This window comes from Candida orthopsilosis (genome assembly GCF_000315875.1).
Source record: "Candida orthopsilosis Co 90-125, chromosome 5 draft sequence".
Classification (NCBI taxonomy): domain Eukaryota; kingdom Fungi; phylum Ascomycota; class Pichiomycetes; order Serinales; family Debaryomycetaceae; genus Lodderomyces; species Lodderomyces orthopsilosis.
Genome location: NC_018298.1, coordinates 49,539 through 62,147, shown reverse-complemented (window position 1 = coordinate 62,147; position 12,609 = coordinate 49,539). Strand labels below are relative to the sequence as shown.

The window sequence follows — 12,609 nt, the reverse complement described above, 5'->3', positions numbered from 1 at the left end:
ATTTTCAAGTGGGTCGGTGCTTAGTCTTTCGGCAAGTTTGGTCGCTTCTATTGTCAAGACAGCTGATGTTGGCAAAGGACTGGGAACTGCTTATTTCGTATTGTCGTTTGGTGATCTAGTGGGGTTGCCAATTGCTAGTGCGATAGCGACTGGTTCACCCGCCAGCTTTGACCATTTGGTCTATTTCTTGACTTGTTGTGCATTTGTTGGTGCTTGTGTTAGTTTTGTTTCGAGGTACATGTACGGAGGATTCAATTTGAAACGAGTGTGAGTAGTATCATAGTAATAAAAGCAATTGAAGGATAGCTTTGCTTCTTATCTGACTTCTGCATTTTCTCTGGCTGTGTTATTCGCAACCAGTGCGTAGTCAAAGCCTATATCGCTTCGAAAAATAAATCCCCAAAACTTTCCTTTATGGGACTTGCACTTCACCATTCACAATGGGCAATGAACGATACATCTGTGGTGAATGTGATAATCCAGTTAAACTAGACGATAGCTTGAAACAACTCAACCCATCACAACTTGATCTAATACTCAGTGCAAAGCAGAATAAAGAGATTATCAAAGTCGAGAACGAATTGAACCCGGAAGATTACTTATCCACTGACAAATTGAACCTTTACAATCAGCTTCCAAAACAAGCGGTGCCAATTCATTACAAGAGCTACTTTGATAGCGAAGATGAGGATAGTGATGATGGAATGAATTTTCACTTAACAAAGTCAAACTCCAGTACTGATTCATATTTAGTAGTGGATGAAGTTGAATCGGAACAGCAAGATGAGCCCGTTGAAGAGGAAGGCTTTGAGCTCAAACTATCCAGTCGTATCAAAGCTTTGGAAAACATATTTAATATTTTATCAAATACACAAGATATCGAGCATCCCCTTAGTCAAGATTGTGCCAATTTGCTACTAGAAAACTACCAACTCAAATTCGATCAATCGCAAAAGGAAAAAACTCAATACTTGGAATTTTTGAAGAAATTAAAGATGCAGGACCAAAGGTTGAATTTATATCTGGATGGTGAGGTAAAGAAGCACCTTGATGAAAATCTCCAGCAATCGTTAAATGAATTCAAAAGATTGACTGAGCTAGAGAAGAAACAACTCAGTGAGTTGAGAGAATTAGAAGCTACTCGAAGAGAGTTGGAATCTCAGTCGCGAATAAATAAAGAGGAATTGGTATCAATAAACCACGACAAAGTAAATGACATCCTCAGGCTAAGAAACGAGCTTCAACTTGATCTTGGGGATAAACAAACTAAACTAGAACAGCTTAAGGCATCATATAATATCCACTTGAACCACATTGATAATCTACGAAGTTCCAACATTTACAAATTGATGTTTGATATTAAGATCGATGACAAATACGCCATGATCAATGGGTTTCGCATAGGTTTCAAGATTGTGTTGCCGGAGGTGAATGCTGCTTTAGGACAAATTGTTTTGTTACTCACATTGATAATTAAACGCCTTGATCTTAGATTGACAAGCTACAAATTGGTTCCGATGGGGTCACAATCACATATTGTCAAATTTACCGACTCAGAAAATGGCACTCGACTGAAAAAGATACTCAATTTATACTCATCAGATGAGTTCACCTTGGGCAGGTTATTCAACTTTAACAAGATGGATGTAGCAATGATTGCTTTGTTGGAGATTGTGGCATTGATCGAAATGCAGTTGAAGAGAATCGATACTGAACTTGAGTTACCTTACAAGATTTACAAGGATACAATTGGTGGAAAAAGTATACGAGTTACATCAAACTCTGAATGGACTCAAAGCTGCAAGAATTTATTGACTTGTTTGAATTGGATCTTGACGTTTATCAGCGCGCACACAAACTAAACTAGAGGCGGGATGCATAGCCCTACTATATGAACTCCATTGCTGTCACTCACGTATTCGCTTACCACATCCTCTCCCCTTCACCCCCTTTCAATGGTGACGTAAACCCACAATGCGTGCGCCAACCAATTTTGGTTGCAAAACTTCACCACCCGAAAGATTTTGACAACCAAAATATTTATGCCCCCCTTTTTCTCCCACTAAGCTGTTCCTTTCCTTTCGATTTGACACAGCATGATCAAGTCAAGGAGCTATTTGTTGGAGAGTCATCTACGTGATACCAGTCCTGTACGAAAGTATTCAGAGTCAGAAAATACATCCATGGAGCTTGAATCCTTTAGCATTGACGTGGACAATACGCCCACCAGAGTCAACTATCCGCCCTTGGAAGAGTACAGTCACTGTATTATTAGAAGGTCTAACTTCAAAATCATAAATGAAGGAATGATACCCAGAGTTTTACCTGAACCGAGAGCTTTAGATCCAAATAGTGAAAATAATTTGCTGTTGCAAAACACAACAACTCCAAACTTTAATTTGATTTGCAGTTCCCCCTTTCCTTCGAGGTTGGATCCGGGTAATTCAAAGAGGAGCTCCCCCATTGTGTGTGCTTTACCAGATGACTTTGCTAAATCTAACGAGGTTTTTAAGCATGTGTACGGTTCCAGCTCGTTTACAGAGAGTCCCATTACACACCAAAGCTCAAGTATTAGATCAAAATTAAATCAGGAGTGTAGTTATAGAATTACCCCTGCTAACCAAGGAGATCAGGAAGCAAATGCAAGCGAATCTCATAATGGATGGAAAAGAAGTAATGCATCATCGGTGATGAGTATCGAGCTGCTTATAAACCCTGAATCTCCTGAGAAGGGAAAGAGAGACGCCGCTTCAAGCAAACCTGGCTTTTATGGTGTTTCTACAAGTGGTAGTTCATGGGAAAGCAATTGTTATGAACCCCAAACTAGAGCTGTTTTCGATTGTAAATATAAAGGAGAGGATGTCAATCCATATGATCAATTTATTGTAACTATAAAACTTCCAAGTAAATACGTGAACTCACGGCACGTTCCAAAGAAGGACCTTCGATCCCTCGCAGCTGAAAGGCTTCCCGTTGTTGGTACCACAAAGAAAGGTATAATTAAAAAGAAAAAGTACGGCTCAAACAAAAATGACGGCTCAATTATAAAGCACGTCACTAAGACCAAAAAGCGTAATTCTAAAATCACAAAGAAGGAGTTTCCTAAGAAACAGATTCCTAAATCACAACCCCCTACGATCAAAACCAAGTCCATTCGTTCCCGCAAAACCAGGTCAAATGGATACGAATCTGATGAGGAATATCTACCTCATGAAGAATCAACAATCTCTTCCAGAAAACGTGTGCAGTTTGGTTCAGATCGAAAAGAAAAGAAAAGAAAAAGTGTGGTGAGATCTAAGACCGGGTGCTGGACATGCAGAATCCGTCACAAGGGGTGCAATGAGGAACAACCAAAATGTAGTCATTGCAAACGGTTGAACTTGACCTGTGACTATTCTCCAAACCGCCCAGTGTATATGCAGAATAAGAAATTACACGCGGAAAAGTTGCTTGAGATTAGACGCCTTACTGATAGAGTAAAAAAGCGTAAACCTCATTCTTAGATAAGGTGTTTGCTCTTGTCCTTTTTATGTAGTGTATTGCTAATAAAGTTGCTACGTATTGTCACACCCTTTGCTTCCTCTTTCCTATCCACCGTGTTTGTGTTTATGGCTTTGCGATTTAAAAATATTTTTCCAACGTCAACAACAAAGCAAAAAAAAAAAACATCCTGTTCCTGAAAACCTCTTCATCATCCAAGTTTCATCATCAATGCTAAATTTGCTTTTATTTGCACTAACGCTTCTTGGTTTGAGTAATGCATTTTACTTACCTGGAGTTGCGCCAACCGACTATAAAGAAGGCCAATCAATACCATTACTTGTGAATCATTTAACACCTACGTTACATCATGCATCATCAGCCAAAGGAACCACATCAACATATGTATACTCGTATGACTATTACTATCCAAAGTTCCATTTCTGTAAACCAGAGGGAGGCCCAGTAAAACAACTGGAATCATTGGGATCAATCATTTTTGGGGATCGTATTTTCAACTCACCTTTCCAAATTGAAATGTTGAAGGACGTTCAATGTAAGAAGTTGTGTACTTCGACATATCCAAAATCTGACTCGGTATTTGTTAATAGAAACATCAGAGCTGGATATAGCTACAACTGGCTTGTTGATGGATTACCCGTTGCAAAAATTATTAAAGATTTGAGAACAGATTCGCAATTCTACGGAACTGGTTTTGATATTGGAGCTATTGATGGTGACAGCAAGGCTGTATTATTCAACCACTTTGAATTAACTATCAAGTACCATGAAAAGGGTGATGGTAAAAATTATAGAGTTGTTGGTATTACTGCTACAACTGAGTCGATGGATAGATCTGCGCTACCAGAGGATTCACCAGCAGAGACCTTGTGCTCTACAGATTTAAAAGATGTCTACTTGGATAAAGAAAAAGATACACCTGTGTTGTTCACCTACTCAGTTAAATTCGAAAAGAGTGATATTGCATGGGCAACAAGATGGGATCAATACTTGCATGTTTATGATCCAAAAATCCAATGGTTTTCCTTAATCAACTTTTCTTTGATAGTATTGATTTTGGGTATTGTTATTGCCAATATTTTGATTAGAACTTTGAAAAATGATATTGTCAAGTATAATGAAGTTAATTTGGATGATGATATCACCGATGAAAGTGGATGGAAATTAGTTCATGGTGATGTATTTAGACCACCACCACAAAGATTATTGTTATCAGTTCTTGTTGGAAGTGGTGCACAAATTTTCTTTATGATTTTCGTCACTATCTTCTTTGCCTTGTTTGGGTTGTTATCACCATCAAACAGAGGAGCATTGTCGACATTTTCCTTTATTCTTTACATTTTGAGTAGTTTTGTGTCGTCATATGTTTCCGGTTACTTATACAGGTTCCTTGGTGGTGACAATTGGAAATTGAATTTACTCCTAACCCCAGTCCTTGTTCCAGGTATTTTATTCGCCGTGTTTGTGTTTCTCAACTTCTTCTTAATCTCGGTTGATTCATCCGGTGCTATTCCAGTTGGTACAATGGTTGCTATTGTTGTCATTTGGTTCGTCATTTCTATTCCATTATCCGTTGTTGGATCTATCATCGCATCAAAGAGGCCATTATTGGATGTCCCAGTTAGAACTAACCAAATTCCAAGACAAATTCCCCAACAACCATGGTATTTGAAATCGATTCCTGTTACCCTCATTAGTGGTATTTTCCCATTTGGTTCAATTGCTGTGGAGATGTATTTCATCTATTCATCTTTATGGTTCAACAAGATCTTTTACATGTTTGGTTTCTTATTTTTTTGCTTCCTTTTAATGATTATGACTACGGGTTTAATCACTGTGCTTATGGTGTACTACACTTTATGTTCAGAGAACTATAAATGGCAATGGAGATCTATGTTTATTGGTGGTGGATGTGCACTTTATGTATTTATCCATTCAATTTTCCTCACAGGAGGTGAAAAATTAGCTGGATTGACGTCGTTTGTGTTATACACTGGATACTCCATTGTCATTTCATTATTGGTGTTCCTTTGTTGTGCAAGTGTTGGATTCATCTGTAGTTTATTCTTTGTTAGAAAGATCTACGGACAAATCAAGATTGATTAGTGTATAGAGAGTGTATTTTACAAAAAACGTTGGTTATTCATAAGTTCGTGTATTATTACCTCATTAAATCAGATTTGATCATTGGAATGACGGTGCTTAACCAGCCAGGATTGGGCCCTGACTTTGTGGAGAAATCAAGTGGATTCTCGACAATCTTTTGTTTAATCTGTCGTATCGTTTGCTCATTTAGTTGCAAGTTGGCCAAGTTGAGGTTCAACAAATTGTATGATATAGACAAATTGCCATTGATTTTGGTTGCTTCATCGGAGGTGTTGTCAACAATTGTTTTCACAAGCTTGATGGTGTAGAAAAGTTGATCTATTGATAAGTTCAAGCATGGATTCAATACTTGTTTGTTGGACATTGTAGTGGTGCTTAGGTAGTTGGCAAAGTTTAGTATTGTCGCAGTCAATGTCTCCAATATCTGTGGTAGCTTCTCTGACAGGCTTTCATTGACTAGCTCGAATAATTTATACTTGTGGTGGAGCAAATTAGCAAGATGGGTGAGAAATTCATCTTTGATATCGGGTTTGTTGACATCCTCCACATTTGATGTGAGTAAGTTGTTTCTCACCTTGAACAAGTAGGCAGAAACGATATGAGTTTGGTAGACAAAATCATTCAACACCGATCTATTCTTGTCAACAAATCGAGGCGAATTTCCGCTTGCAACAGTTTTTTGAACCCCCTCTTTCAAACTAGCTATGTTATCAATTATATCCAATGTGAGATACAATTTGGCAAACCAAAGGTCAAATAGTTTGTCATTCAGCTTCTCATCAAACACGCGATCCACTGCGTTCAAATCATTCAAAAATGCTGCCGCAGTGGCAACACCTAATGAGTAATGGGTGCCCTTTAATAATAAACTGTAATTAAGTATGACCAAGGTTAGCGCATACAAAAATGTTGATACTCTGTTCACCCTTGACTGTTGATACAACTGTTGTAATTTGAAAAACATTGAAATGGTGGTATATTCAGCAACAGTCTTGAAATTCACAAGGTCATTGACAGATATGTGAAAACATTCAACAAGATTCTCGGTTGGCGCCTCCATTCCCACTGTTTGGATCATCTGCACCAACTTTTCGGTCTCAACAGGTATCACTGGGTAAGCAGGGGCAAAAACCTTATCGTATACATCCAAATCCGCTTTAAGCATATCCATGGGTGAACTTTGTAATTGATTGAAACCTCCAGGGGGTATTTGCAATTGCAGCTGCGGCCTGGATAACTCCTGCCCTATGAATCCATTGTACGGAGTTCCGGCTTTTGACACGGTCATTGGTGAAATAGGTGCACCTTGTAAAACCATTGATTTGTTAACCCTTCCACTAAGACTCGACAATGAAGTGACAGAATTCCTAGGGGAAATTGATTGAGAATTGTTGCGCATTATTGGAGGACGATGCGATGATGAGGATCTAACAGAATAGAAATCTTCAGATTCACTATCACTGAGAAACTCACTATTGTTGGAATGTCTAAGAATAGGTAACTTTGTGTTTGTGGTTGAAGTCGATGATATCGAATCTATTGAAGAGCGTCTTCTGCTGGTCCCACCACCGCTAGTTACACTGCTGATGGAAGAGCGATGAGGTCCAGAAGCTCGAGGCATTTCGTAGGGTACTTTCCAAAAAGGTCCTTGTATTGGGGGGCTATTGTTGTTGCTGTTGTTGTTTGGAGGTTGAGATACAGTGGAAGCGGTATTTTGTTGCACCGGAGGGCTTGATGGATTTGATTCGTTAAAATTAGCTGTTATTACTTTATGTATAGCTGGTGATGTAGCCTTTTGATTGTAGCCAATGATTGGAGGAAGTTTGATGGTGGACATTTGTTGCGAATTTGGTCGTATTTGAGGAAAAGGTAAACTGTTTTGAGGAAATTGTTGTTGCTGAGGGACTTGTTGTGGTTGAGATTGCCGGCGGTCTCCCAGTGGATTGGTGTTGTAGACATTAACAGGCTGAGGTTGTGCAACATTGCCATTCAGGTTGGCAGTTGGTTGTGGTGGAGTGTACCCGCTATTACCTTCCTCCTCCCTATCCTCAAATTCCTTCAGGTACCCCTTGGAAGGGCCCCTTTTCAATGGAGTTCTCGAAAACGTACATTCATCACCATTCTTTTGACAATTGTTACAAATTTGCGTCACTTTACTCAAAGTTGTTGAATATTCGGCATTACACTTTATCTTTTTCCGTCGACAGGCATCACATGCACGGGATATCTTGGACCTCTTGCGAGGAGGATCACGGGATGGACCAGTATTGAGATTTGATTTACTTGCATCCAGTGACCCCAAGGAAGCTGTCAGAAACGACTCTGCACGTGGCTGCCTCGCTTGTGCATCAATATTGAGTTGATTTGTCAAAGCTTCCCTCTGTTCTTGCGGATTAGCATCTGAAAACGAGCCTCCCTGGTTCGAGGTATTCTGACTTTTCGGTTGACTATCTGGAAAAATCTCCTTTATTGAAGGAATTTGTTTGGTTGGCGGTGTCGAGGTCATGATCATTGTGTCGAATGCAATTTCAAAAAAACGCAGCTTTAGATGAGTTCCGTGCGTGGGCTATTCTCGTATCACACGCTCCGTTTCAAGTGCAGCACTCTCTCCACACAAAGAAAATGTATGGGTTCTGATATTTTCGTCAAGAAGATTTATACAGAGCAATGGGAAGAAAAAAAATGTCTGTCTCTCTGTGTGTGAGTGTGTCGTGAAAAAAATGGAAAAAGCCGCCCGCTGAATATCGGAACAAAAACAAAGAGAAAAATTTATGGGGATAATTACGGTAACAGTACTGCATATAAGCACATTTTGTGTAATACAAATTGTTCCGCATTCTCTTTTTACGAAGAATAAAAATAAATGACGATAAAAAAATAGTGGGGGAACGGGGTTAGGAAAGAAAAGAACAGTGTCGCAAAATAGTGAAACACGGCATTGCTCACAAAAAGTATTATTTCAATGAATAGATTCTATCTCTCCTATCCTAAGCTTAGTGCTATATCCCATTCACGGATCAAATTCATGAATCCTAAATTAGCCTCTTCTTCTTCGCCATTGGCTCTTCTTTTCCAAATCTCATACAATATTTGTTTTGCTCGCCAATGGTTCGATTGTAATTCAAAGCCAGGACACGTTTGCCACATCTGTTTGATACGTTCCTGAGTTGATGTTTCGGCTGCTACTGAGCCGGAAATTAGCAAATTCCAAAACATCGGTTTGTAATTAAGGTGTAGCTGGGTAGCACCGTCCACTGCTTGGCATAGATAATCTAAACATTTCTTCACCGAGTCTTGATGTTGATGGATGTCAAAATTTTTTTTAACTAGTTTGTTGTGACATATAATCACTGCTTGGTGAAAAGAGTAGACGTGATTGGTAAGGAAATTGTGAAACACATTCTTTGGATCTAGATTCCAACTCAGTTGACTTAGGTTCCATCTTAGCAATTTATCCTCCACTTCAGCACATATTCGAGGAAAATTTCGAGGAAATACCTTCTTGACAGTGAATATATTTTTATGATTAGCCAAATGGATAGATTCGTGAAATATATGTAATAAATCCTTGGGTATTCCATACATCAAATAGATAAGTTCTGTGTCTAAAGTGGTGGTGAATCTGATATTCAAGCTTGGTGCAAACTTGATTTGTGAAGGTGAACTCTCAATAGAGTCCCCCGTGAGCTCATATGCCGCACTGTATTGTCTATTATTGTTGAAATTGATTGTAAAGGCTGTTGGTACATACTCCATCTTTGTTGGTTCACTTGCCGCAAGTAAATTTTCAATACTAGGTTTGAATCTTGAATCGAGGGCAGTGTCTTTCTCTTCGTCATCGTCACTATCGAGATCATCAATCAAATTGTAGTCCTCTTTCAAATCCCTATACCGCTTCTCATCTTCTTCTTCCATTTGGTAATTGAACAAGTTGATTGCCTGTGTACTTTCATATAAGAAGTATTTAATCTTGAATGCATTAATGAGAAATTTGTTCATGGTACCATTTCGGGTCCTCGTTTCCAATTTGTTCTTGATGACAAAGTCTCCAATAGCATAAATCAAGTCCAAATTTTCAAACACACTAAACATACTGTCTAGTTCAATTTGTAGAATTAAAGCAAGAAGCAACATGGTGTCGTAATCTTCAACTGCTTTATCCCCCTTCTGTCGCTCGGCAATTACATCCGACTCATCCAAATGATAATTCAACAACTTGATGCCTAGTTTCCGTAACTCGATACCAATTTTCAAGTATTCATCAATTTTGTACTCGTCATCTTCATTTTCTTCATGCAAAGAGGTTCTTTTGGACACTTTGAAGGCGCTGAGGCCTAAGCACAAATATATGATGCACAATTTTATACCTTGTAACAACTGTTTGTCATCCAATTCCTCCAACTCTTGCAAATCATTGACATCCCAAAAGGCAAAGTCCCAGCATATAAATTGACCCACAATTTGCTTAACATATGGGATAACCAAAATGTCAAAATAATTATTCTTCATCCCAATACGATTCACACTAAACAAATCCAGCGTGAAATGATCCAATAGGTTGCGGAATAACGGGTACAATGTCAACTCATTGTCCCTTCTCGTGTATAGTTTACTATTGACTAATGTCGCATTGGCAAACCAGGCATCATCAGAGTCAATGTTGGGGAAAAATTTAGGATACAATATATGTAGCATGTTTTGGTCATTGAATTTGTAGTCGGGGCCTTTGATTGCCAAGATTGTAAGTTTCGCAAAGTTTAGAAGGTCATAATGGACATGACTATTGTTAGTTTTGGAGAATATAGAGGTTTTGGAAATACTAGTGCCCACTTTTCGTCTTTTCGTGGGAGGAGTCGGTTGAATTGGTGGGGAAGTGGGAGGCGACCTCAACGGCACTATTGGTACTCGAATTTCTTGCTTTCTGTCCACATTTGGATCCAGTGTGCCTTCAACAAGTCTAAAACATCTAAATGGACCCAAATTTGCCTTACCCGAAATTATCGCCGAGTCATCAACTTTTTCCAAAATCGAATTCAACTCTGCATACGTCTCGTAAAGCATTTCTCGAGGAAATTCCATCAAATCCACATTCCTCCTTTGCATATTATCTAACTCGCCATCTCCCAGTTTCAAGCTAGTCATGCTTTTGTCTCTAGATATCGTAACTGGATCGCTCCATCTCAATTTGATAGCATATCCAAGGCACTCCCGTTTCAGTTTGGTACACCGCAAACAAAATGGCTTTGTCAAGTCGCATTTAACCTTTCGCGATCGGCATGTCCAACACCCGTCAAATGTTCTCTCTTTTCTGGCCATGAAGATACCAGATGTGGGGATTTCGTAAAAAAGGGCTCTTATGTTTTCAGTTCGCGATTTGGAAAAACAACGATTTGAGGCACCAAGGTATCATGAGTGTATCTACATTGCCGGTTCAAACAATTGAAGAATTTGATCCAGCAGTACCGTTGGTATTGCCCCATGATAAAGTTTACTCGATCCAAGTTGGGTACAAATTGTTTCGTTTAAGTGGATTATCTTTGTCATCAGATTCGCCATCATATTTCACCAAATTCTTTGGCGATAAAGAAAATGAAGAGAAGGTATTGTTTTTTGACAGAAGTCCCCAGATTTTCGAAAAAATATACAATCACTTACAGGGGTACTCCATAAATATCACCAATGATTACGAATACATGCACCTTTGGAGTGACGCGTTTTATTTTGGGTTGAGAAAGTTGCAAAAGTTGATGACGGAGCAGGATATTTTCGCAAGTATTGGTGATCAAAGCTTTAAAATACCAAAAGCCTTGTTGCAGAATGAAGGTAATTGCCCCAACTACTTCACAATGAATTCGGAACGCTTGTTTTTTGACAATGTTGCAGTAATTGAGAGAAACAATATGTTGAGGCCGCCACCACAAAGACCGCCAATTGTTGCTGGTCGGTCGCCACGGTTGTTCTCAGATCTATTAGAGTATCTCAGAGGAAACACGCTAATCATAAAAAATGAGGAGCATCGACAGTTGTTGCAAAAGGAAGCGAGATATTACCGATTTCTCGAGTTGGAGCAACGCATGGTCAATCATAGAGTCGTCAATGATGCTATTGTTATTAAATTGATGGATTTGAGTAAAAAAGGAATGACGAATATTTCCCCTATTAATAGATTAACAGAATGTCCCATGAAATACTCTCGACCATATGTTGACGAACCCAAAAGAGACTTGATTTTCCAAATTGATAACCTTCAAGATGTCCGGCAGGCCGAATTGTTCCTAAACAAGAAGACGAAAATCCCAACTGTGAAATTTGAAGGGAAACTCTACACCAAGATAACTCAAGTCTTTAAGGATCTCTCGGAAGGATTAATTCAAGAGGATCGTTCAATTACATTTTTAGTGGGGTTGGGAAACCTGCGCACCACCATCAATGGCAAGGAAATGATGCCAGATTGGGTCGATGACTTATTGCAGGCTGTTGGTAATGATGCAAATACGGGGGATACAGAAGAAAATGTCCAAAAGAAGAGAAAACTCAACGTTCAAGGAGAGGTGATCAAAATATACCTCAAACGATCAATGTGGAGAATTATGATGAGGGGGACCTTGGCACGGTTGGAAGCAGTTAGCATCGAAGGGTTGACCAGTCCGGTACAACGTATAGATTACATATAAACATAGGTGACTTGCGTATGTGAATATACTTCTATAATTCTTATTCTATAAGCTCATTTACATCCGTCTCAAATTGGCTCCTCCGTACATGTACCTCGAAACAAAACTAACACAAGCACCAACAAATGCACAACAAGTCAAGAAATAGACCAAATGGTCAAAGCTGGCGTGGGTTCCATTTGTTATTGCACTACCAATTGGCAACCCTATTAAATCACCAAACGATAATACAAAAAAGGCAGTTCCCAATCCTTTGCCAACATTAGCTGTCTTGACAATAGAAGCGACCAAACTTGCCGAAAGACTAAGCACCGACCCACTTGAAAAC

At 39.1% G+C, this 12,609-nt stretch overlaps 6 protein-coding genes across 6 annotated transcripts; 4 read left to right on the top strand and 2 right to left on the bottom strand. All coding sequences in view use genetic code 12, as the record gives it.

Moving 5' to 3' along the window:
* Window positions 1-440: 440 nt before the first annotated feature.
* Window positions 441-1,862, top strand: CORT_0E00310 (subunit of phosphatidylinositol 3-kinase complexes I and II; the record flags this gene model as incomplete). The annotated part of the gene is made up of 1 exon (XM_003869706.1): window positions 441-1,862. The coding sequence occupies one exon, from the start codon at window positions 441-443 to the stop codon at window positions 1,860-1,862; it is 1,422 nt and encodes a 473-aa protein (XP_003869755.1).
* Window positions 1,863-2,096: 234 nt separating this feature from the next.
* CORT_0E00300 (Ume7 transcription factor) lies at window positions 2,097-3,503 on the top strand (the record flags this gene model as incomplete). The annotated part of the gene is made up of 1 exon (XM_003869705.1): window positions 2,097-3,503. One exon carries the CDS (start codon window positions 2,097-2,099, stop codon window positions 3,501-3,503), a length of 1,407 nt encoding a protein of 468 aa, XP_003869754.1.
* Window positions 3,504-3,711: 208 nt separating this feature from the next.
* CORT_0E00290 (Emp70 protein) lies at window positions 3,712-5,607 on the top strand (the record flags this gene model as incomplete). The annotated part of the gene is made up of 1 exon (XM_003869704.1): window positions 3,712-5,607. One exon carries the CDS (start codon window positions 3,712-3,714, stop codon window positions 5,605-5,607), a length of 1,896 nt encoding a protein of 631 aa, XP_003869753.1.
* A 55-nt stretch (window positions 5,608-5,662) lies between these two features.
* On the bottom strand, window positions 5,663-8,119 carry CORT_0E00280 (Rgt1 transcriptional repressor of glucose transporter genes; the record flags this gene model as incomplete). The annotated part of the gene is made up of 1 exon (XM_003869703.1): window positions 5,663-8,119. One exon carries the CDS (start codon window positions 8,117-8,119, stop codon window positions 5,663-5,665), a length of 2,457 nt encoding a protein of 818 aa, XP_003869752.1.
* Window positions 8,120-8,589: 470 nt separating this feature from the next.
* On the bottom strand, window positions 8,590-10,923 carry CORT_0E00270 (Arg83 zinc finger protein; the record flags this gene model as incomplete). The annotated part of the gene is made up of 1 exon (XM_003869702.1): window positions 8,590-10,923. The coding sequence occupies one exon, from the start codon at window positions 10,921-10,923 to the stop codon at window positions 8,590-8,592; it is 2,334 nt and encodes a 777-aa protein (XP_003869751.1).
* An 11-nt stretch (window positions 10,924-10,934) lies between these two features.
* On the top strand, window positions 10,935-12,281 carry CORT_0E00260 (hypothetical protein; the record flags this gene model as incomplete). Its single annotated transcript, XM_003869701.1, has 1 exon — window positions 10,935-12,281. The coding sequence occupies one exon, from the start codon at window positions 10,935-10,937 to the stop codon at window positions 12,279-12,281; it is 1,347 nt and encodes a 448-aa protein (XP_003869750.1).
* Window positions 12,282-12,609: the final 328 nt, after the last annotated feature.